This window comes from Typopeltis vanoorti, chromosome 8 (genome assembly GCF_054136105.1).
Source record: "Typopeltis vanoorti isolate ZY-2024b chromosome 8, IOZ_Tvanoo_1.0, whole genome shotgun sequence".
Lineage (NCBI taxonomy): Eukaryota > Metazoa > Arthropoda > Arachnida > Uropygi > Thelyphonidae > Typopeltis > Typopeltis vanoorti.
This window is the reverse complement of record NC_143556.1, coordinates 97,311,569-97,338,764: the sequence shown is the minus strand read 5'-3', so window position 1 is coordinate 97,338,764 and position 27,196 is coordinate 97,311,569. Positions and strand designations below refer to the sequence as shown.

General features: G+C 35.9%; 1 protein-coding gene across 2 annotated transcripts in view; it reads left to right on the top strand.

The window, feature by feature from the left end:
* Positions 1-27,196, top strand: part of LOC150104209 (nardilysin-like) — a 561,456-nt gene that overhangs the window by 160,139 nt on the left and 374,121 nt on the right. For both annotated transcript variants that reach the window (XM_090396835.1, XM_090396833.1), the window contains exons 10-11: positions 4,021-4,060; positions 17,836-17,905. In XM_090396835.1, the coding sequence (XP_090252961.1) occupies positions 4,021-4,060; positions 17,836-17,905 (110 nt within the window). The remainder of the gene's footprint in view (positions 1-4,020; positions 4,061-17,835; positions 17,906-27,196) is intronic.

The window sequence follows — 27,196 nt, the reverse complement described above, 5'->3', positions numbered from 1 at the left end:
GGTTAATCTTCTTGAATGGCAGTCAGTCTCAAGTAGAGTAATGTCGGCAAATATGAGAATGGGGAACTGGACAATGAGACTTATTTGTGCCTATGGTCCCACAGAAGGTTCTACTAAGGTAGAAGTGGAAGAATTTTTTGAGGCTTTAGAAAAAGCAACTGACACAATGAAAAAGGAAAAGTTGGTCCTTGTTGCGGATCTGAATAGCAGAGTAGGAAATGATTGTGAGCCATACAAAAATATTTTGGGAAAATTTGGAGAAAAGAGCAAAGCTAATAATAATGACAAATATCTGTTGGATTTCTGCTTGGGACATGGACTGGTTATTACTAACACTATGTTCCAACATAAAAATGTTCACAAATTCACATGGAGAGAAGAGGCAAGGAATCAGAAAAGTCTCATTGACTATGTTATTGTTGATAGTGATGTTTTCTCCCTGGTGCAGGACACCAGAGTGTACAGAGCATTTGAAATTGGAAGTGATCACTATTTAGTCTTGAGCAGGATAAAATTAAATTTCATATTGAAAAGAATAACATGTAAGAAAGTTTTAAAGCAAATAAAAGTTGAGCAGCTCTCAGATGTAAACAGTAGACTAACATACATAAAGATTATTGAAGAAAAAATGAAAGAGTTTGAGAACAAGAACCAAACCTTGGAGAGTCAGTGGCATGCCATGAAGAAAACCCTGATTGATTCAGCAAGAGAGTCATATGGTGTGGATGTCTGCAAGAATAGAAAAATCAGGACTCCATGGTGGACACAGGAAGTTAAACAGGCAGTGAAGGAAAAGAAGAAAGCATATCAAAAGTTGCTGGCAAATAAGTCAGCTTGTGCTCTTAGAGAATATAGAGACAAATGCAAGAATGCTAAACACTGTGTAAAACTAGCTAAACAAAAGTCATGGGAGGACTATGGCAAGAATATAGAAAATAAATATCAAGAAGGTGGCAAAATTTTCTGGAGGTTGTTGAAGAAGCTTAGGAATGGAGGAAAGAGTGTGTAAAAGGAGTTAGAGATGATAAAGGTGACATGAAAACGGGAGAAAAAGATATCCTTGAAGTATGGAGTAATTACTTTGAAAAACTGTTAAATGAAACAATCAGTGATGACATCACAGTGGTAAAAAACACTGACCAGGCATGCAGTCAGGAATACATATCCATACTTGAAGTAGAAAAAGCCATCAAAGGCTGAAATGTGGAAAGGCAGCAGGAGTAGATGATATTCGACCAGAAATGCTGAAGTATGGTGGTATAAGAGTCTTACAGTGGCTGCACTGCATAGTTCAGAAAGCCTGGACAGAGGGACGAATTCCCGATGATTGGAGTAGAGCTCTCATAGTACCCATATATAAAAAGGGAAATAAAACTGAATGTGAGAATTACAGAGGTATTTCCCTATTGAGTGTTCCTGGCAAGATCTATGCAAGTATACTTGAGAAACGGCTGAGAAGAATTGTGGAAGAAAAGCTTGGTGAAGAACAAGCTGGATTCAGGCCAAATAGAGGCTGGGATCAGATCTTCACTTTACGACAAATAGTCGAGAAAGCATGGGAATATAAGAAAGATCTGTATTTAAGTTTTGTCGATTTGGAAAAGGCATATGAGAAGGTGCCAAGAGAGAAGCTATTCAATACGCTGCAGTTATATGGTGTCAATGGGGCATTATATTAAGCAATACTTAGTCTTTATTTGAGTTGTAAGTCCGCAGTTAGAACTGAAGGAAGTACAGGAAGATGGTTTAATGTTAAATCTGGTGTGAGACAAGGATGTACGTTATCCCCTCTGTTATTCATTATCTATATAGATCACATTATGAAGGAAAGTGGTATGAAACATGATATCAAAATTGGAGCTGTTAATGTCAACTCTTTGCTTTATGCAGATGATGTTATACTTCTAAATAAATCCACTACAAGTCTGCAAGATTCTCTGACTAAATTGAATAGCTGTTGTAATAGATATGGTATGAAGGTCAGCAATAAAAAGACAAAGACAATGAAAATAGGCAAAATCATTGAAAATGTCAACTGTGTTGTGAATGGAGAACCTGTGGAACAAGTAAAACATTTCAGCTACTTAGGCATGATTTTTAGTGAAGATGGTAAATTAAATATAGAAATAGACAACAGAATCAGCAAAGCTAGTATGGTGGGAAGTCAATTGAATTAATTCATATGGAATAAGAGAGAAATTAGTAGGAAAACTAAATTAGCTGTATGCAAGACAGTGTTCAAACCAGTTTTAACTTATGGATCTGAGAGCTCTTTAGAAGTAAAACACTTGACCAAAGACTAGAGACCATAGATATGAGAGTCCTGAGAAAGATTATAGGTGTGAACAGATGGCATCAATGGCAATATCATATTAAAAACGAGGATATTAGGAAAGAACTTGACATTGTCAGCATCCAGGAATGCATTAGCAGAGCTAATCTCAGATGGTATGGTCACTTAAACAGAATGGGCAATGAAAGATTAGGAAAGCAAGTGTTCTCTGCCAGGTTGGCAGCAAAACGACCCAGAGGAAGACCAAGATCTAGATGGATTGATACAGTACAAAGTGCCTTAGACGATAGAAATATAAGATCTGATAATGTTGGAGTCTTGCCAAGTAACAGACTGATTTGGAAGAAAATTGTAGATAGGAAGTTAGTAATGATGTAATTTTTTTCATGTAGTACTATCATATCCTGTACACCCCTTGAGGGTACATGGCAGGAATTTGATGATGATGATGAAATCACAGTTCTTATTCTAGCAGTCATATGCAATTATTTGCGTCTCACAGACCTATTGGTGGCCTTTTGTCAGGTAATGGATGGATTCTCCAGTTTATTTTATGTTTCATGATAACCTCACCATCTATAAACTCTCAATTCCTTTTCAAGTAGTATTGGAAACAATTGTATAATAGTAATAATTTTCAATATGATATGAGCATTATTTGTCTATCATTCTCTAGAGAGTGGTAATTTAGAATGTACACATAAAATCCAATGCTTTTACAATATTTATAACAGTTTTTTAATTGGTTATCAAGTAATCGTAGTAGTCCAGAAATTATATTGTTTTAATCCCCAAACAGTTTGCATGAGAAGGAAATATCTTCACAGTTAGGTTACTTCACATCAAATGCCGTAGTATCCCATAATGCATTGCACACTTCCTTTCAAACATTCATAATGTTAAACATTAAAATATCTGAACCAGAAATAGTTGTAGAAAGTTTATTTTCTTAGTTAAAACAATCATATACAAGTGTCATAATTGTGAAGATACTTCACATCCAGACTGTATTTTTTCATGCTTTGGTACAGAATTAAAACAATATAATTTCTTTTTGATTTACTTGATAGCCAAACAAAAAAGTTTTCTATAACTATATCTGATCTAGAATATTTTAAAAATATGGTAATATACCATTATTCAAAATTAAGTGGATATTGAATACCACATTATTTCTTAGCCGAATAATTTTACTTTGCCGAAGTGAAGTTGGCTCTTATTTCAGTAAAAGTAATATACCATATTTCTGTGTATGGTAATATACCATTTTTATATACAAATATGTGACTTCTGCAGTGATTTAACCTTAGTTAACAGGTTTGTTTTAATCCAAACCCGAGCATGAGAAATGTTTGGGTATATAATTAAAATAAGAATCTAATTTCTTCTCTGTTATAATTTGCTTTTACAATATTATAATTATTATAGATCGAATTAGTTAGAACTATTGAACATAAATTTGATTTCTGAAAATGATTAGGAAGGCCATAAAATTTACAAAAAAGGTCCTTTCCTGCCTATCCTGAGTTCTCCTAATATGCTTTCATGCTCATTGTTTCTTTTTTGAAGTTAAGTATTTTAAATTAATAATCAAAATTCCTACCGATTTTAGTTAAAAGTGTGATTTAACATGCCTATGATTTTGATTTTTTTTTATGTGGTGTGGGGTAACATGCAAATTAGCTGATGTATAATAGTACTCATGATGTATATGTGTTTATTTTTAGGAGCCTTTTAAAACCAGAAAGTTCCATAAATTGTATAAAGGTGAGTATTACTGGAAGATTGTCGACGAGTATATTTCTAAAAACTAAGTTTTGTTTTTCGTTTCAGCTAATTAGCTAATTTTAGCTGCTGGATTGGTGCTACCAACTGGCTGTAGGTTTGAATTCCATTATAGCATGGATGTTTGTTAAAGTCTAGGTGGTATATGATTTTCATTATTTTATTTGAGACTACACTACTTACTGGGGATCTTAATGGAATCATGAACATGAGGAAGCATTGTTCATGATTGAATAGCTATCAGTCAGGATCTGACTATCAATTTGGTCTGACCACCCCAAGGAAACTGGGGTGGTCAGACCAAATGGCCTCAAAGACACAGGGATTATTATGTTTGTATACAAATGTAAGAAATATTTGAAATAAGTGAGATGACTTTGTTGCATTGATTGAGTCAGTATACCCAGTGATAATCAGCATAAATGAAACTTGGTTGTCTGAAGATGATATACTGTCGGGAGTAGAAATGGAAGATGGAAGGATATACCATTTTTCTGGAGGAATAGGAAGGTGAAAAGAGGAGGTGAGAACTGTCAATTGTTGCAGAGGAATTGTGTCTACGAAGTTTGGAAGTTAGTATATCTGCAGATTTTGAATCTGTGAAGTTGAAATAAGAGGCTAGTAGATATCTGATAGGATGCTGTTATAGGCTAGGGAATATAGAGAATACTTATTGTGAAATGTTTAGGCAAATTGGTTGTAAGCATGTATGTAAAAAGAAGGTGACCCTGATACAGAAGAGTAGATTGGAAGAAGAAGATAACAGGAACAAGGAGAGTAAGTTTATTGAATTTCTGAGGGATAACTAAGCAGCATGTGACAGTAGCAACTTGAGATTTTAGTGTATTGGATTTGGCAATATCTTTACAAGATGTAGCGGTTAATGAGGCGTTAACACTGCCACAGGTTGGTGAGAGTTAACATGAGGTACTTGTATAGGAAGTGATATAACAAGAAAACAACCTATTCCTTTCAAAAAGGAATATATGTGGAATTATAAGGTGGGTGATTGTGGGAAGCAATGTAGTCAACTATCATCAATATGTTAGGCAGATTAGTTGTGCTAAAAGTTGTTGACAATATATGGGAATTCATAAGGAAGTATCTGACACAAGTACTGCATAACTGCACACCAACAGTTAAGCAAGAAAATAGAGAAGTGCAATGAATGAATAGTGAAATCAAGCTGTGTTGGAAAAGAAAATGTTATAAAGGAGATATAGGGTAGTTGGTGGCGATCAGATCCATGAGTATAAAGTGCAAGTTAGGAAGGCGATAAGCATGGTAAAGAAAGAAAAGATACATTATGAGAGGAGATTGGCTGGTCAGGCCAAGGTTAATCCAACAGAATTCTTCTATATGGCAAGCAAGAGAAAGAAGAATTATGGCAGGTTTACACTGGTAAAGCAGCAGCAGCAACTGTTGCAAAGGATATATGCAACAGTTGACGAACAATGACATGGATCAGTCATTGTTCTTTAAGCATGTGTGATATTTGACAAAAAAGTTAGTCTGATGTGCAGAAAGATCTAATAAGCAACTTCCAAATATCACATAAAATAATTCCTTGGTTTCTGTTGAGTGTGTCTTGTGAGTGGATAACCATCACAGATTCTTTGATGTTGCAGGCAATGAAGTTGGCCTCTATGTAAGGCATGGAGCTCTTGTCCCATTTAATATTATGGTGATGTGAGAAAAGTGGAAAGCTAGTGTGAGCCATCTTCTATGTTGTTGTTCATTTCTCCAACATGTTCTTTTTGTCTTATTTCCACTCTTAGAAGTTTCCCCCTTTGTAAGAAAGGCCACATGAACACGCAATGTTAAATATTATAAGATAGAAATTTCTCTTAATTTTTATTTCTATCTTACCATCAGATATTCTATCTAGTCTAGATATTGTATCCTTGTTCACCAATGTTCCTGTGGATGAAGTTATGGCATTTATAGAACGATCAGTTCCCTCCTGACATCTCTCAAGTATTTAGGCATTGTTTCCAGTCAAATTATTTCAGATGGAATGGGAATATTTACAAGCAGCTATCTGACCTTGCAATGGGAAGCCTTCTGTCTCCTCCATGTGCTGACTTATTCATGGGAAAACTTGGAAAAACATTTCCTCACATCTTCAAATCAAAAAGATTCACTTTGGTGGAGATACATAGATGACATATTATCTCGAAATACAGTTGCTGAGTTGCATGATTTTCATTCATCCATCAACTCTTCCAATTATAAAATTCACTCTAGCACTTGAAAATGAAGGGAAATTACCTTTCCTGGATGTTTTAATTAAAAAAAAAAAAAGCACAAGCTCTTAGTGTATACCATAAGCCTACTCATATAGATTGCTACCTGCATTCCTCTTCATTGCACCGTATATCACAAAAATCAGGTATTAGGGCAATGGATACTTTAAATGGTACAAAGAATACTATTCTCTATTCCTGCTCCACAACAAATTTTCAATATTCACTACACAACCTTAGTTTTTTATCCCTTATGCTGGTAGACTTTCTCTCAAATTTGCCAGTCTCCTAAAATCTTATGACATAAGAGTGGCTTTAAAACCCATTATGACTATACCAGCCTTAGTACACTCACCTAAGGACCACAACCCTTTCTACTAACATCCTGGAGTTTATAATGTTCCATGTTCTTCTAGCCTTTCTCACATAGGGTAGACTTTTAAAAGTTTGGAAATAAGACAAAAAGAACATATTAGAGACATGAATAACAACAGAGAAGACAGCTCAGGCCTAGCTTTCCACTTATCTCACACTCACCATAATATTGAATGGGACAAGAGTTCCATGCCTTACTTAGAGGGTAACATCATGCCCAGAACATCAAAGCATCTACAATGGTTATCCACTTACAAGGTACACTCAGCGGAAACCAAGGAATGATTCTGTGTGATATTTGGAAGTTGCTTATTAGATCTTTCCACATGTCAGACTAACTTGTCTGCCAGCTTCTATGTTCCATGTGTTTTCTTTTTTGTTTTTTTTACTTTTTCATAATGGTTCTGGGGGCATAGGGCTGACCACCTTATCCTGTGAACGGTTTGAGGTCCGATGATTAATAAACACTTGACACCGCAAGGTAAAAGAGAATAAAAAGAAGATGAATGAGATGACATGTGTTCTGTTTTTTTAGTTATGTAATGGTTTGCTTTTATTCCTTTATTGTATTATTTTTTTTGTTTTTCCCAATCTAGAAGAAGCCACTAGCATATGTGTGGTGAAACTAGTCAGTATAATCATCTGTTATATTGCAGCTTAATAAAACTCAATGTCACATTCCATGTGACATTGAGTTTTTCATTTGAAGGTGGCTTCCCTTTTCTCCTTAGGATTTACTTCTTCCCCTCTCTGTTCCAGCTGTTTACAAAGTTCCTTGTTCTTGCAATTTATTATTATTATTATTATTGTTCTGGGCAACTCCAAGGAGTCAACAGACTCATCGAGGGAGGCTCTAACATCATGTCAAGAACTACTATTCGACATTGATACAGTATCTATCATACCTTGCCTTGAACTCATTCACGGTTCTAGCACCCACAACAGACTCTGGAAGCTTATTCCACTCATTCACCACTCTCCAAGTAAAAAACCTAGCTCTAACACCCTTGTCAACCACGCTCTTGCCCAGCTTCCATGCATGGCCCCAAATCCCTGGTCTCACCAATCTCCTGGAGTACGGTTCCACCAATGCGATATACTGCTGCTATTCTTTTCACCCCAAAGTGCATAATCTTACACTTTGCCACATTAAATTGACATCCATTTTTCCTAGCCCAGTCCTCCAAACTATCCAAATCATCCTGTAAAATTTTGACATCCTGTGCACTCACAATTGCTCTACGCAACTTTACATCATCAGCAAACAAGTGAACACTTCCTCTCAAATCCTTTCCTATATCATTGATGAACAAATTGAAAAGCAGTGGTCCAAGAACAGAGCCCTGCGACACACCACTAGTCACAAGACGTCTTTTTGAATCCACTCCTGAATAAACCACTCTCTGGAATCTCTCCTTCAACCACCCTCCTATCCATCTCACCAACCCTATATCTATCCCCATCTGCTCCAGTTTACTGATTAGGATTCCATGTGGTATCCTGTCAAAGGCCTTGGCAAGGTCCAGTAGTATCACTGTAAACCCATTACCTCTATCCAGTTCAGCCATCACTGTGTTATAAAACATGAGCAAGTTACTGAGGCATGATCTATCCTTCACAAAACCATGTTGTCCCCCATACAATATCCCATTTCATCTATCCAATCCTGTATTCTTTTCTTGACTAATTTCTCTAAGACCTTGACAATGATTCCTGATATGCTAATCGGTTGGTAATTTACAACATCGGTCTTGGAACCACCTTTATGCAGTGGAACTATTTTCCCCTCTTTCCACCCCCTCGGGACTAACCCAGACCCGAGACTCAAATTAAACAAAATGGTCAAGTGTACTGACAATTCTTTAGCTGCTTCTCGTATGACACGAGCTGGTATACCATCCAATCCCACGGATGTATTGACATTGAGGTTATGCAATAGACTACTCACCTCCACTTCATTCACCACAATTCCCGTATAATCTACTGGTTTATTCCTTTCTGCAATGTCACCACCTGGTTGATATATATACTTGCAAAGTGCTCACTCAGTAACTCAACTATATCAACTGATTCAGTTACCTCCCTACCATCGGCATTCTTTAAAATCATTCTGCCATGTACATTTTTCCTTTTACTTGCTACATATCTAAAAAACTGTTTAGGATTCTCTTTAGCCTGCATGGCCAATGTTCTTTCGTAATCCTTTTTTGCTTTTCTTACCACACTCGTTACCCTTCTGGCCTGCGCTTTATACTGTTCATGTGCCTGCTGGTCACCTTTCTCCTTAAATTCCCTCCATAGTTGTTTCTTTTTTTGCAGCTCAAGCTTAATGGTGTTATTCATCCATTTAACCCTTACTTGATTTATTATTCGGACTCTAGGTATACAGTCAGCCTTTGCTTCATGCAAACACTTCTTAACTGCCTCCCATGCACTATCAACTTCTAGTTCTTGCAGTTGTACATGCCATGGCACTGAACCAATCAAACTCCTAAGCTTGTCATACTTTCCAGCCCGATAATTCCACATGTACCCTGTCTTAAATGAAAATTCCACACCTTTAGCCACCTCCCAAGCCAAGACCCTATGATCACTCTCACCAATTGGTGGCAATGTGGTCATATTTGTTACAGCCAAATCCTCAGATGTAATTACTAGGTCAAGCACTCTCTGACCCCTAGTATTTTCCATTACATGCTGTCGCAGATAGTTATCCCTTAATAACCGCATGAAATCCAGTTCCTTCCTCCCGTGTGTCCTCTCCTCACTCCAATCAATGTGACCATAGTTGAAATCTCCCATAATAATTACCCTCCTTCCACTCATTTCTTCTATTTGCTTGTGCATACTGTCACCACCATCTTTTCCATCACCTGGTCTATAGCAGCACCCAATTGTATATTTAGTTCTGCTATCCACAATCTCACACCAAATGGCCTCAAATGTGCTCTTTTCTCTATCCTGCAATTCAACTTCTATTCTCCTTGGCTGTAGCTCATTAGCTAAGCTATCATCAACAATACTCCTCCCCCCATTTTATTCTCCCTGTCATCCTCAACACACTATATCCATCACTAGCAATCCCACTAGCTAGTTATATTATGGTCAGACTGGGAGATCTGCTAACATCTGTTAGTATTGTGTGATCTTCTACCACTGTTATGGTGGTGGTGGTAGAAGATCACAAAGAATACATCTAATTATATATACCTATCATAACATTGCTATTTTTAAATAAAAATAAAAATAGCTGTGTTATAAAAATAACACAGTTATTTTTGGCTCATGCATTATACAATAAATTTTCTTTTGCTTAATTTTGTCATCAAATAGTCCATCCCAATTGCAATCACTTATTAAATTTTAAATCCCAAATTTCACAGAATTCTATCACTGGAGGATAGGATTTTGAGATAGTTGTTTCTAAGAAAGTTAATTATTGATTATTATTAATTATTAATTAAATAATTGATAATTTTTATGAATTTCATTGATCTTTGTTACTTGTCTACTTATCCAATAAAATAAATGAGCTTCTAGGAAAAGAGGGCGAGAATAATATGTATATTAACTTCTCTTAAGTCTGTTATTAGACAGTGTTTTTTAAAGAGGGAATATAAGTGTGTTGTGAATAGTTTCATAAAAAAAGATTGTTGTTTTGATAATTTGTAATGAAAATTTGCCTGAATGGTGTCATATCATAACAGGATAATGATATCCAGGACATTGATCAGAGAGTTCAGCATGCAGGACTTTGTAAGTTGCCACATGAAAATCTGCAAACCAGAGCAAATGTGATGTATATAAAGTTGATTACATGGATAAGAGGATGATTTTGATAGACAAAAAAGTATTGTATGATGGAGCAGAATCATGGGAGAGGCAAGTGCCCAGTGGGTTCTTTAAGGCTCTGTACTTGAACGGCTGTTTAATTTGCACATTATGACATGAAGGTAAGGTATAGATCCTGAAGGATGATTTAAATAGACTGATACTGTTGTAAAGAATAAGATTGTCAGTTTAATGTAGCGAAAAGATTTAGAAGCTGTGTAACACATTAATGAGATTGCACTGCAAGAAATAGATGAGGCTAGGATTCGATGGGGTTATAAAGGATAGAGAATCGAAGTTCAGGGAACATATAGTATAAGTGAGTAGAATAACAAAGGATCATTTGGTTTAAAAGCACACCAAGTATTGAGGAAGTAGGTAGATACATGTATGAACTTTCCCACCATCCCCCCCCCCCCACCTTTCAATAATATGGAGTCATCATAACCTTTGTCAACAGAGCTTTCAGCCTCTATTCTGCCCAAGCTTCCCTTACAGCAGAACTTGATTTTATTCCACAAACCCTCCTGTCTAATGGTTGCAATGAGAAAAGGATCTACAAATTATCTGTCCCTTCCACCTACTCGCATCCCTCTCAACATAAAAACTACAGTAATGCCACTACTATTCTCTATATCCAGGGCATTTCAGAAAAAAATAGAAAGAACTTTAAATCTCTGAACTGCTTTCAAGGTGGTTTGAAGGTGGTTTCCCTTCTGACCTTAGGATTTACTGCTTCCTCTCTCTGTTCCAGCTGTTTACAAAGTTCCTTGTTCTTGCAACTTATATTATGGTCAGACTGGGAGATCTGCTAACATCTGTTAGTATTGTATGATCTTCTACCACCATAGTTGTGTTGGTAGAAGATCACAAAGAGTACATCTGATACCACAACTATGGTCAGTCATGTCTAACAGACCATGCACAGAATCAGATGGTAGAAAATTATCATGCTCCATCGCAGTAAATACAAACTTGAAAGACATTTTTAGAATTGGTAGCAACGTAAAAAAACAGCCTAATCTTAATAAATATTGTTGTATTAAACTTCCTAAAATTTAGGAAACTTTAATTCTTAGGCCTTCCATCCAACATCTGAGGCCAACAGTATCTATAGAGGGGTCCCTCATAGGACTTCAGTCTTCATTTATTCTAATTTCATTTCATCCACTTATTGTTTCTTGTGTGTTTTTGTGTGTTATTACAATTCCTGAAGATGTCTCTCTGACTGAGACAAAATATTGAAACGATCAAATCTACTGTTTAATTATTTCTATGTGCTGTAACTATTTCATTAAAGTGAAACATGAGATTTTTCTTCTTATTAAGACTTTAATATGACTGTATATTAACAGTGTGCTCAAATTTGGTTACCTGGGTTTCTTAGAGAAAGGTGGTGAAGATCCATCGCAATGAGATTGAGATGACTTGCTTTGTGTTATTCATAGAATACTAATATCACTGGCTTGCAGGAATATCTAATTATTAATTGGATTTAAAGTTTTTAGTTTGTATAAATTAATATTAGAGTTTATGAATTAGTACTCCTCATCATGAATTCTAAAAAGTAGCATGTACACAGCATTGTATATGACTGATGTTCACTGAATGAAGGAGAGGTACTGGAGGTGATTGGAGAGGTTAGTAAGGACTAATATTCAGAATTAGGTTCATAATAGCAGTATTCTTTATTATGGTCATCATGGATTTGTTAGGATAGGTCATGCTTTAGCAATCTGCTTACGTATTACAAGGTGAAAAATTCACTGGATAAGGGCAATTCATGTATACCGCATTGTATTTGGATTTTTTCAACCAGCTGGTAGCTAAATTGAAACAGATGAGATAGATAACTGACTAGTGCATGTTGGATAGCTGTTTGGCTGTCAGATAGGTAGGTTGTGTATGGAGGAATGGTATCTCAGAAGAGGAGGGACACTAGTGGAGTTCCGCAGGGTTGGTTTGGGGCCATTATTGTTTAACTTTTACGTTATTGACATAGGGACTGGCTTAACTGAAGATATGCAGCTGTTTGCCGATGATGCAAAGTTGCGCAGAACTATGAGAAGTGGAGAAAATGTTGTAGTGTTGCAAGAGGATGTCAGTAGACTATATGAGTGGGCAAGTGAGTGGAGTTATTTTAATGTTGAAAAGTGCAAGGTCTTGAAATTTGGTAGGCAAGGTTAGGATACAGAGCATAATAGCAAGAATAATGTAATTAATGGGGAAATTTTGAAGGAACTGGAAGAGATGAAAGATGTGGGTGTGATCGTGGACAGAGACTTCAAGCTTAGGATGTATTGGAGAGGATCCAGAGATAGTTCACTGAGTTAATGTTAGGTCTAATAGTTAATGTCAGATACAAGGAGAGATAGAGGGAATGCAACTTTCATAGCCTTGTGAATAGAAGAATGAGAAGAGATATGAGACATATAAGTTAATGAGGGGTTACTAACAGATTAATGTGGAGGAGATTTTTCATACAGTAGAGGGAGAGAGGGTCAAGCAAGGAGGAGGGTGTGAGTGAGAAGCAGATTTTTTGCTTGAATGGTGAGGGGAATGTTGCCTGAAGTGTGGTGAGGGTGGAAACTGTTGAATAGGTTTATGGCATGGTTCAATGATCTTTCTGTATGAGAGACAGAGAGTGTGGATCTTGCATGATGGGTCCTTTGACTCCATGGATATCAGATATGATAGTACTACATGAAAAATTTACATCATTACTAACTTCCTATCTACAATTTTCCTCCAGATCAGTCTATTAATCCAATATTATCATTATCAAATCTGATATTTCTATCGTCTAATGCACATTGTACTGTATCAATCCACCTATATCTTGGTCGTCCTCTGGGTCGTTTTCCTGCCAACATGGCACAGAACACTTGTTTTGCTAATCTTTCCTCACCCATTCTGTTTAAGTGACCATACCACCTGAGATTAGCTCTGCTAACGCATTCCTGGATGCCGACAATGTCAAGTTCTTTCCTAATATCCTAGTTTTTAATATGATATTGCCATTGATGCCATCTGTTCATGCCTATAATCTTTCTCAAGACTCTCATATCTGTGGTCGCTAATCTATGGTCAAGTGTTTTACTTCTGACCCAGCTCTCAGATCCATAAAGTTAAAACTGGTTTGAACACTGTCTTGTATACAGCTTTAGTGTTCCAACTAATTTCTCTCTTATTCCATATGAATTTATTAAATTGACTTCCTACCATCCCAGCTTAGTTGATTCTATTGTCTATTTCCATATTTAATTTACCATCTTCACTACAAACTGTGCCTAAGTATCTGAAATGTTTTACTTGTTTCACAGGTTCCCTGTTCACAACACAGTTGACATTTTTAACAATTCTACCTATTTTCATTGTCTTTGTCTTTTTAATTCTAACCTTCATACTATATCTATTACAATAGTTATTCAATTTAGTCAGGGAATCTTGCAGACTTGTAGTGGATTTATTTAGAAGTATAACATCATCCGCATAAAGCAATGATCTGACATTAACATCTCCAATTTTGATATCATGTTTAATACCACTTTCCTTCATAATGTGATCCATATAGATAATGAATAACAGAGGGGATAATGTACATCTTTGTCTCACACCAGATTTAACATTTAACCATCTTCCTGTACATCCTTCAATTCTAACTGCCAACTTAAAACTCAAATACAAACTAAGTATTGCTTGATATAATGCCCCATTTACACCATATAACTGTAGAGTATTGAATAGCTTCTCTCTTGGCATCTTGTCATATGCCTTTTCCAGATCGACAAAACTTAAATACAGATCTTTGTTATATTCCCATGCTTTCTCCACTATTTGTCGTAAAGTGAAGATCTGATCCTGACAGCCTCTATTTGTCCTGAATCCAGCTTGTTCTTCACCAAGCTTTACTTCCAGAATTCTTCTGAACCGTTTCTCAAGTCTACTTGTATAGATCTTGCCAGGAACACTCAGTAAGGAAATACCTCTGTAATTCTCACATTCAGTTTTATTTCTCTTTTTATATATGGGCATTATTACAGCTCTACTCCAATCATTGGGAATTCGTCCCTCTGTCCAGGCTTTCTGAACTATGCAGTGCAGCCACTGTAAGACTTTTATAACACCATACTTCATTTCTGGTCGAATATTGTTTACTCCTGCTGCCTTTCCACATTTCAAGCCTTTGATGGCTTTTTCTACTTCAAGTATGGATATGTATTCCTGACTGACTGTGCTAGCACTGCTTGTTTCATTTAGCAAATTTTTCAAAGTAATTACTCCATACTTCAAGGAATATCTTTTTCTTCCATTTTCATGTCACCTTTATCATCTCTAACTCCTTTTACAGCACTCTTTCTTCCATTTCTAAGCTTCTTCAACAACCTCCTGAATATCTTACCACCTTCTTGATATTTATTTTCTATGTTCTTGCGAAAGTCCTCCCATGACTTTTGTTTAGCTAGTTTTACACAGTGTTTTCCTTCTTACATTTGTCTCTGTATTTTCTAAGAGCAAAAGCTGACTTATTTGCCAGGAACGTTTGATAGGATTTCTTCTTTTCCTTCACTGCCTGTTTAACTTCCTGTGTCCACCATGGAGTCCTGATTTTTCTATTCTTGCAGACATCCACACCATATGCCTCTCTTGCTGAATCAATCACTGTTTTCTTCAGAGTTTGCCACTGAATCTCCAAGGTTTGGTTCTTGTTCTCAAACTCTTTCATTTTTTCTTCAATAATCTTTATGTATGTTAGTCTACTGTTTACATCTGAGAGCTGCTCAACTTTTATTCGCTTTAAAACTTTCTTACATGTTATTCTTTTCAATATAAAATTCAATTTTATCCTGCTCAAGACTAAATAGGGATCGCTTCCAATTTCAAATCCTTTGTACACTCTGGTGTCCTGCACCAGGGAGAAAACCACTATCAACAATAACATAGGCAATGAGAGATTTCTTATTCCTTGCCTCTTCTCTCCATGTGAATTTGTGCACATTTTTATGTTGGAACATGGTGTTAGTAATAACCAGTCCATCTCCTGAGCAGAAATCCAATAATAAGCTAATAATAATGGCAAACACCTGTGCTCTTTTCTCCAAATTTTCCCAAAATATATTTGTATGTCTGACAATCATTTTCTACTCTGCTATTCAGATCCCCCAACAAGGACCATCTTTTCCTTTTTCATTGTCAGTTGCTTTTTCTAAAGCATCAAAAAATTCCTCCACCTCTACCTTAGTAGAACCTTCTGTGGGACCATAGATACAAATAAGTCTCATTGTCCAGTTCCCAATTCTCATATTTGCGCACATCACTCTACTTGAGACTGCCTGCCATTCAAGAAGATTAGCCTCGTATTTTGTGTCGAATACTATGGCTACCCCTTCTTTTCCTCGATTGTCATTGCCTGAATATAATATTTTGTATTTATTGCTTAGAAAGATCTCGCCATTTTTTTTTTTTTTTTTTGTTTCAGTCACCACTATCATGTCGATCTGGTACTCATCTAATTCCTCAGCTAGCTCCATTTCTTTGCCATTCAGGCTTCTTATGTTGATAGTACCAATCTTTAACTCTTGTGATGTTGAGTTGGGGTGTGCTTTCAGTTTTGTTCCAGTAGCTTGACTTTTTGCTGTTCGCCCTGGTTCCGTGCCGAAAACAACAGGGGTCCTTGTTTAACCGGGCGACGCCCCAGCTGGCTTGAAATTCTGTCATGTTGTATCATCATTTTGTATATTGGTTTAAGCCAATAAGAATACAATTTGGTCGGCTTAATCCCAAATTGCTAGCTCATCCTCGTTCGTTCAGTATCCAGGTAGATACCCAACAGGGTGCACCACGGGAAGATGAGGATTGGACATTAGGTCAGAAGCCCTGGTCGGTTCTCTGCATTCCTTTAAAGGCTATGTGGAGGTCTCCTCTCAGTCATATAGCTTTGACCCTTAAGCATCCCGGAGGTCAGATGTTAACAATAATAACAACAATACACTACTTGCAGAACTTCATTTTGGTGTTGACAGTTTTGTTGACAGTGGTGTTGTACCACCTTACTTACAGTCCTGAAGATATTTTCAGGTGCAAACTTTGTTTGCTCACACTTGGATAAAGGATTAAACTAAATTTATTATATTCATTTTGGTGAATTAACATCCTGTACAAATCTTGTTTGCTCTTTGCCAGTAAAGTTGCTTTTGCACATGTTACCAGAGAGGTGATGAGGCTTTTTTTTTTTCTTGGTAATTCATAATACATAATGAAGATGAAGTGAGATATTGGCATTCACAGAAAGCATTTTATGTACAGGATGATTAAAAGTAAAGTATCCCTGTTTAATTTAAGGCCTTGTGGATGACCCCCCCCCCCCCCCCCCCCCCCCCAGTGCTCCAAATCGTGTGAAACATTGCCGGAAAATGTGCTCATGCAGAAGCAATATCTGAAAGGGGGGGGAAAGTAGTTCCAAAATTCACCGCCAAGGACACTGTATGATGTATCAAATGTAGATGTAGTAATTTTTCTGTGTGTGTGTGTGTGTGTGTGTGTGTGTGTGTGTGTGTGTGTGTGTGTGTGTGTGTGTGTAGGAAGGAGAAAAGAGACAACCATAAATAACACATTTTTTTCCATTATGCATTCACAGGCTGTACTGTTCAGTGTGCTCTCTTCCTAGTATGCCACAAACTGTATCCATTGCACAGAGTGTTTAAAGGCAGAATGCAGCTGGTCAGGACTGATGTTGCACCCATGCTGTGTTATGCTTTCAGTGCTGGCAGGTTATCATCCTGATAACTTGCCAATAAAGTGTGTGGGTTTGAAAAATCCCCAGAGCCAGAAGTCACTGGGGGTGGGGGGGGTCATATCAAGAGAACAAGGTAGCAATACAGTGGGAAATGCTTGACTGATCACTCTGCTTCCATGAAATGTTCTCGAAGAACCTCCTGTACAGTTTGACTAATGTGTGGAGTGGTCCCATCCTGCATGAAAATAACTGATTCCATGTGATACAACAAAATTGTTTATCATATCAAATCATGCCACACCACGGTTACATACATTTGATGTTTATAACACCTCCTGGTAGTGAATTTTGTAATTACTTTTTTTTTCTCAGATATCACAATACACAATGTGTTCCTGCAAAGTTTTGCAGCAGTTGGATCACTGGATAGCACTCCACAAGTCCTAAAACTGGGATACTTTAATTTTGATCACCCTATATTGTTGCATATTTGTGATGTAATTTTATATACATTTCACTTTACCTTATTCTTATATGAAAATAAATATATTAATGCTTTACTTTATTAGTGATTCCTGTGAAGCAAACTCACCAGTTAGTTATAAACTGGGCACTGCCATGTCTTCAAGCATATTATAGGTAAGTATATCTTAGTAGAATGCGATTGGTATCCAGTGGAATAACACAATTTTTATGTTTGCATAGCAGTTATTTTTATTTGAAAGTGCCTGTGTAGCTCAGTGGAAGTGCCATGTACCTTCCATGGTGCTAGACTGCCTAAATAAAATGACTAAACAAACACATGTAATAACCACAGTAATAAGTTTTAATAAGGTAAATATTTCATCCTAAGTATCTTAGGACATCGTCAGTACAATTAATTCGAACAATACTAGGAATAACATACAGTTAGGGCACATGATTACAATGGAATCCCAATATGCATGTTATAGAATTAAATTAAAATATAACTGAAAAAAAAATTACATTAAAATAAGATAACATATATAAAGAAATTGTTATACAAAATTGTGTTAAATAATTTCTTTATATATGTTATCCTATTTTAATGTAATTTTTTTTTTTCAGTTATTTTTTAATTTAATTCTATAACATGCTACTGCACGTATATTGGGATTCCATTGTAATCATGCGCCCTAACTGTATGTTATTCCTAGTATTGTTTGAATTAACTGTACTGACGATGTCCTAAAATAGGATGAAATATTTACCTTATTAAAACTTATTACTGTGGTTATTACATGTGTTTGTTTAGTCATGAATTCTCCACAGGTTTCATTGTATAATAATGCCTAAATAAAGGGCGTTGTAAGTTCTGTTCTAGTCACGGTAATGCAGTTTTTTTTCTCCAAACTCAATTTTTCATCCCATAAGCTCAAGAAAATCAACTGTAGAACACACACACTATTTTTAGATACAACATCATGCTAGGATTAGGGACCATGAGATAGCAGTACTACTTCTCAACTGCCTTTCTTCACTGGATGCCCTGTATAATTAGTGATAATCTTGGACAAATTATATATTTGGTTTAATCCTTTAAGTGTAAGCAAACAAAGTTTGCACTTGAAGTATTTTCAGGACTGGGGTAACTCGTGGTAAGGTGGTATAAGTTCTCATCACTTGCCTTAGTATCTCTCATAATGCAAAGCACATCTCCTTGCAGACATGTATAATGCTATGCATTAAGGGAAGGGCCACTAACCCAGACCGATTTCGACCTTTATTGAGATCTCATCAGTGGGAGCCAGACCCGGAGGTGGTAATACTGAGGTGGAAGAAATGGAGAAGTCATATTTACCTATACCAGTTGCCAAAAGGTGTCACACCTTATTATTAAAATTCTCTGGATTAGAGATAAGTTGATGGAAGTTTTTTCATTTGGCTATGCTACCAATTATATATTTGGTTTAATCCTTTATCCAAGTGTAAGCAAACAAAGTTTGCACCTGAAGTATTTTCAGGACTGGGGTAACTCGTGGTATAGGTAGTATAAGTTCTCAACACTTGCCTTAGTATCTCCCATAATGCAAAGCACATCTCCTTGCAGACATGTATAATGCTATGCATTAAGGGAAGAGCCACTAACCCAGACCGGTTTCGACCTTTATTGAGATCTCATCAGTGGGAACCAGACCCGGAGGTGGTGATACCAAGGTGGAAGTAATGGAGAAGTCATATTTACCTATACCAGTTGCCAAAAGGTGTCACACCTTATTATTTAAATTCTCTGGATTATAAATAAGTTGATGGAAGTTTTATCACTTGGCTATTCTACCAATTATGAGACCTCAATAAAGGTTGAAACCGGTCTGGGTTAGTGGCTCTTTCCTTAATGCATAGCATTATACATGTCTGCAAGGAGATGTGCTTTGCATTATGGAAGATACTAAGGCAAGTGATGAGAACTTTTACCACAAGTTGCCCCAGTCCTGAAAATACTTCAGGTGCAAACTTTGTTTGCTTACACTTGGATAAAGGATTAAACCAAATATATAATTTGTGATGAGAACTTATACCACCTTTGCCAGGAGTTGCCCTAGTCCTGAAAATACTTCAGATGCAAATTTTGTTTACTTACACTTGGATAAAGGATTAAACCAAATATATAATTGGTAGCATAGCTGAGTGAAAAATCTTTCATCAATCTTGGGCCAGCTGTGTCTGATTAGATACTGATTGAGAAATCCACCTTAGTCTCCAAAAGTTAAATAGAACTGAAATGACCTGACCTATTTCTTATGCAGGAATAAAAGGCATTAGCTGATTTTTTTTTTTTCTCCTTTATATATGTATATATATATATATATATATAATAGATTTAGGTAATGTTAAACCTTAACAAGAGCATGCAAACACATATGCATTAGTAAGTTAATTAATAATGCAAAATTAATATATTGATCTGAAATTTCCACATCATCATCGTTATAAGTAGCATTTTTTTTTTTAATTGAAATAACAACAATGAATTTCACAAGTGAGATATAAACTACATGGTTGAATTGGTAATTACAATGAATATAAAGTTGGCAAAAAGAAAAAGATATATTGTTTATAATGTATTATGTATGGTAAAGTTTCACAGGGAACTGATGTTAATATTTGAAATTTACAGGATCTGATGATGGCCCCACTAATCAGCCTTCTGAAAGAGAAGCTGCTGCTGCTGTGTATCTTTGTTTGCCTGGGCTGAGTCAGACAGCTCAAATGCATCAAACTAGTTAATCTGTTTTGGGTACTCAAGAAAAAAAAAAAAACAGAATTATTATTATTAAGAGAGACCTCCAGGGAGTCAGGGACCTCATTGAGGAAGGCCATGCCACTCAAACTAGCTTTCCTACATGGTATTGAAGTCATTCACAATGCTTGCACACAATATCCAGTGGCAGTCCATTCTAGTCATGCACCACTCTTTGAAAGAAAAATCTAGATCTCACTCCTTTTTTTTAGCAGTATTCACTCAACTTCCAAGGATGTCCTTTCCCCACCCTCCAAAAACTAAAAATATCATTAATCCTGTGTGACCCTTTCAGAAGTTTGTAAATCTCAATCATATCACCCCTCATTTTCTTTTTTGTTAGTGTCTGCAGTCAACAAATTCTCAATCTGTCTTCATAATCACTATTCTATAATCTTGATATCATTTTTAATACTCTTCTTTGCACTCTCTCCACTTTATCAGAATCACGATGGAAACCAGTAGACTAGACATGCAGACAGTAGTCCAAGTCAAGGCCTTGTAAAGAGGCAAAATGACATCCTTATCTTTACATGTTAAAGTTCATTTCAGTATTGCAATTATCTTTTGAGTTGGCAAAGATTGCCAATTATCTATTGGCAATCTTTGCCACATGGCTCCTGAACTTCAACTAACACTCCAAGATCCTTAGCCTCATCAGTTTCTTCTAGCATAATCCCACCAATATAATACGACACTGAATATCTAATGATGCCAAAGTGAATGACTTTACATTTACTGACATTTTTGAACTGGCATCCATTTTCCCATGCCCAGAATTCCAGCCTATTCAAATCATTCTGCAAGTACTGCATATCAGCAGAAATCCTGATTACCCTACCTATTTTTGCATCATCAGCAAATAGCCGTATGTCATCTGTCAAATCCTTCTCAATGCCATTAATGTGCAGATTGAATAACAGTGGACCCAAAGTCTGATCCTTGAGGCACACCACTGGTTGCCTTGAATCTTGCAGATTCACATCGTCCATATACTACTTTTTGATATCTCTCAGTCAGCCATTCTCTTAACCACACTAATATTTTATAATCCAAACTCATATTCTTCAATTTATGCAACAGTCTTCAAAGCTGTATTCTGTAAAAAGTCTTAGCAGAATCCAAAAGTATCATGGTGTATCCATTCCTCTTCTCTAGTTCAGTGGTATTATTATTGTAGAATGTGAGCAAGTTGCTAAAACCTGACCTTCCCTTGGTAAACCCATGCTGTTCATTGCAAAGTAGAGGTTCACTGTCAACCTTTCTGAATGCGAGCCCTAACCAATTTTTCAAAATCTTCACCATCACTCCTGAGATACTGATACTTATTGGGATTATCATACATTCTTTCCATTCCTGTGAAATCTTCCCTGTTCTGAGACTCAAATTATGTAGCTTGGACAAGGAATAGCCAGTTCAGCTGAACATTTTTAGCACATGTGCTGATATCCCATCAGTACCTGTTGCTGAATTCTTATTCAGTCTGTGCAACAGCTCTAATACCTCCTCCTCATACACCTGAATTTCTTCATCTAGTGAAGAGACAGCATTGAGCTCAATGTTGCATACACCAGGTTGATAGCTTTTAGCAAAATGGGCAGTCATTAGTTCAACATCCTTTTCTGTATCATCTTCCTCACCATTTGCATTCAGTACAGTTATTCTTTCATATTCATTTTTCTTTTACTTGCAGTATATTAACAGAATTCTTTGTGGTTATCTTTAGCTTACAGTGTCAATTTCTTCTCATATTTAGACTTAGCTTTCTGTACAACATTTGTGACTCTTCTCGCCTGCTGCTTATAATTTTTATACCGGTCACCATCTTTATGGACATAGTATTCCCTCCACATCATCTACAGATATGTTGCTTGATAAGATTACACATCCACTTGACTCCTACCCTATTTATTCTTGGAACTCTAGGAGATACATTTTGATATTGGATTATTTAAGTATTTTTTAAATGTATCCCATGTAGCAACTGATACCATTGTGCTAAAAACTCAGTATACTCCTCAGGTTGGTCATAATTTATTGCTTTGTAGTTCAGCATGTTCCCTTTCCTGAATGGAACATTCATAAACTTGGTCACTTTCCAAGTGAGTAATGCATGATCTCTGTCACCAATTGGAGGCAGAATAGTTAAGTCTTTAACTGAAGCACTCTCTGACATTATAATAAAATCTAATACTCTTTGATCTTGAGTTGCTTCTGTCACATTCTCACAACAGTTCAATAAATTCAGTTTCATTCTTCTCATGAGATTTTACTGTTACCTAATCGGATCAATAGCCTTCACCCACACATTCAATTCACCATGGAAATTGAAAATGCTGGTAGTTTACATTTCTCGGACATCTTTCTTACTTGCTCAGGCTCTGGTACTTTGTCAACCAGTGTTTCGAAACCTACCTTTATCATCATCTTGTTCATCAAAAGTCTGCTCATCACACCTTGCAAAAAGTTGGTGTTATCAAGTCATTAATTAATAGAGCACATAATGCGTGCTCCTCTCCCTCAAGCTTACAAGAAGAATTTGTCACTATCAAAACATTAATGGAATTGAATGGAATTGAATTTTATGACCCTCATTTAGCAGATAATTGACTTCTGTGTTCCAACACCTAAGGATTCTTCAACAAACTACAGAGTTCTAATCCCTTATATTGCTGATATCTCTGAACCTATTGGTAGAATTTTGAAAAAGTATCACCTTCTTCCCACATATTTTCCTATCAACAAAATTTCTCATCTGTTATGATCTACAAAAGACAAACTGTCACCTGTATCATTAGCTGGCATTTACCAGCTAATGATAGTGAGAAATATAATCTGAAATACTTTGGGCAGACAGGCTGTTCTATTTTGAAAAAAAAAAATTAACAAACATCAGTATTATATTGAATACATGAAACCTCAAAAGTCTGGTCTGGTTCAACATAGTATTGACACTATCCACAGTATAATGTAGTATGAAGCTTGTCTTCTTCATAAAGCACTTGTAAATACGAATGCCTTTTCAAAGAAAGTTGTAAAGCCCTTTTATATTGGCCTAACCTGAATTGAAAATATTGTCCCCCCCGAATTTGGGAGAGTCTGATTTTATTTAAACATCAAAAATAGTTTTAATGTTATTTATTAACATTAGTATTCATTTCTGGCTCACAGCAACCATTTTTAATTGGTAAATCAATTGTTGCATTCACCTTGTATTCCTGTTCTTGTTTCTAGCACACTGATGATGTATTGTTATTTCAGTATGAAATATTGATACTTTCATTAAAGTTTATTATTGTGGGTATCATGTAATTTTGTTCTTTATAGTTATGCCACACTTACCCTTAAAGATTATATAATATTCTTGTTTAATCCTTTACTCATGTGTGAGCAAACAAAGTTTGTGCATAATATATCTTCACGACTAGGTACTTGTATATATAGAGGCATTTGACTTTGCATCAGTCACCAGTTTATAGCATCCAATAGGGAAGCGTGCTTTGCATTATGGAATGCTGAGACAGTTGCTGCAAATTCAGCAGCCTCTGTATGCAAGTAGTTGAGTTGTGAAGATATTTCATGTGCTAACTTTGTTTGCTTACACTTGGGTAAAGGATTAAACAAGAATATAATTTCTTGGTAAGTATAATTTAGTTTGTACCCAATTGAAAATGCTTTGTACAATTTTATCTAATCCAGAGAATTTTTGTAAAGTGATTCACCTTTGTACTACTTGTATATGAAAAAATATGAATTTTGCATTAATTGAACTTATCCCTCAAAACGCCTACTACAACAATGTAGTAGGCATTTTGAGGGATAACAAATCCATATTCATCCTTTTTGGTGTTTTGTTAAAATTCAGCAAAATCAATGGATTAACTTCAAGTGCTGATGGAACAAAATTAAACATTTTAGGAAAGTGGAATGTCAGAAGCATTCTCGCTGGGCTAACCCCAAGAGAGAAACACTTGGAATTCCCTTCTCCACTTATCTAACATTAACAGTTCAAAAACTTATATACATGAACATTGAAACTGTAGAAAATTGGGCCCTTTTTCTTTTCTGAAACCATAGTACTTAAAACCATGACTTTCCCTGATCAGTTGTACATAATAAATAACAGACATTACAGAAGCTGAAGAAGAGCAGCTATATAGTAAACCTGTGCATTTTTTTGGTCTAGCTGATACCAAGAAATTATAAAAAGGAATTTCTTCAACTATCAAATAAGCATGGAGACTTTGGGCTTCCAGTATTGAAGAAATTTTGCTCTACAAGCAATACAGCTTGAAATATCCCATGAAATAATGCAGAGCAATCACACATGTGCAAATTTTCTCTGGTACTAGTTGAATTTTCATCTCTTGCTATTTAGAGCAAATGATTATAAAGGTCCAAAAGCTAAGATTATTACTGAATACTACAGCATTTTGTGTTTACCAAAATGTAAAATAAGTTGCCCCATCCTGAAAGTACTTCAGGCACAAACTTTGTGTGCTAACATTTGGATAAAGGATAAAATCCAATATATAATTAGTAGCATAGCCAAGTGAAAAAACTTCCATAAATCTATATACAAGTGACTTAGTCATGAAGATATCTCACATGCAAAGTTGTTTTCTCACACTTTATTTGCTTCCTATCCTAATCTAATTTATGCTCACGTGTAGACCTACACATTTTACCATGTAGGCATTTGGAACTGAAATCCTACAGAATTGGTTGGTTACTCCTTATTCCTGGAGTTGTCCTATGTCTGTAGAAGTGTGTATTCATGGGGCCAGTTTTTCTGTTCTGGGGGACGAAAAACCCAAGGAAGAAAAAGGAAAAAAAGCCTTACCTTTGTATGGGATCAGCTAACTCACCTTTTCGTCAAAAGAGACCAGATAAAGGTTCCTCACGTCACTGATGAGAATCGAACCCAGCTTTTTCTGACCAAAGGGCTTCATCTACAGGGTGTTCGGGATAAATTTGACATATTTATAATTAATTATATTTTTCCGTAAGTTACATGTATTAACACACACTTCTCTTCATTTAAAAGTTTGGACCCTTCTTCATTCATATACAAGATGTCAGAAAGGATGGATAGCTGGAACCCACCTGAATCATGGAAGAGAATAACTTGTATCATGATGATTCGTGCCCGCCATCAAAATAAGGATATTACGACTGCTGCCCAATGCTCCCTGAATACAGTAAAAACAATCAGGCATGAACTAGAGACTTGCAATGGTGACTACGAGGATGTAGCAAGAAGAAAGATCCCTAGCAGACGATCTGATTGCGTTCGTACAGCAGAATTCCTCGCAAATCTGCAGGAACAGGTGTTGAAGAACCCTGCATTGGAATTCGGGCTTTGTTCGTGGAGTTGCTAACTGTAGTCAAGCCCTGGATAACAAGGGTAGCCAATGGTAGGCCGTATGTATGGCAGCAGGATTCGGCCCCTTGCCACACCTCTGGGAAAAGTCAAAAATGGTTGTCTGAAAATTTCTACGACTTCACCAGTCCAAATGTTTGGCTTCCAAACTCCCCAGACCTTAACCCCATGGATTATTTTGTATGGGGCGCAGTTGAAAAAGACACCAATCGCACTTCCAGTAATACAAAAGCCCAGTTAATGGATAAAATTAAAACAGCTTTTGCGGCCCTTCCCAGGGAGACTGTAGCATCAGCTTGTTCGAGGTTCCGAAGCAGAATTGAAGCTGTGATCGATGCTAATGGTGGTTATTTTGAGTAAATCTTGTTGATAGTATTGTAATTAACTCTGCTTGTAATGTTTTTTTGTCAATTCATTAAATTTAATAGATACAAAGAAGATTTTCTTTTTCCTTACGAAACTGTCAAATTTATCCCGAACACCCTGTATACTGACTGAGCTATGGAGGCTCTTTATTTGTTTACACTTGCATAAAGAATTAAACATGAATATAATTTCTTGGTAATTTTTTCATCTAATAATCCTTTTTAATTATGATTGGTCTGTTTGAAAATTGTTTCATTATATCTCATAATGCATGTTAAGGAATTACATTCCTTTAGTGTTACATGGTGATCAGCATTCATTTGAATGAAATTGTGGAGATTTTATTCAAATAAAATCTCCACGAGATTAGGAATAACTTTAATTTCCCAATGTTTAAACCTTCATGAATTTGTTTTCTGATAATGTTATGCATAGAATATAGCTTTGATGTGATTTTTTTTTTTTTTTTTTTCTCTTTCACTAGAGGTCAAGCCAATAGAATAATGGTTGATCAAATTATTGTCATTTTGACTTACTGTTTGAAATGTAATATAGCTTGTGTTTGTGTATGTATATATGTGCATATTCCAGATTTATGACCTAATATTAGTTTAAAAATATTAGTTTAAAAATTACTTAATATTAGTTTAAAAATCAAGATGTAAGTGGAAGAATTTGTCATAAACTAGTATTACCAGAATCATTTATGTTTAATATTCATAAAATTTTGGCTAAGTTTCAAAGCCATTGTCAATATAGTTATAGGAAAACTCTAAAAAGAACAACAATTTAATTGAAAGCACGTGATGCTATGTGCACTATCGACTTCAGGATAATACCTCTATCTGCATTAATAGATATTCAAAATAAATTACAATAAATTAATTTGCATATCTATTAAAGCAGATGGAGCTATTAT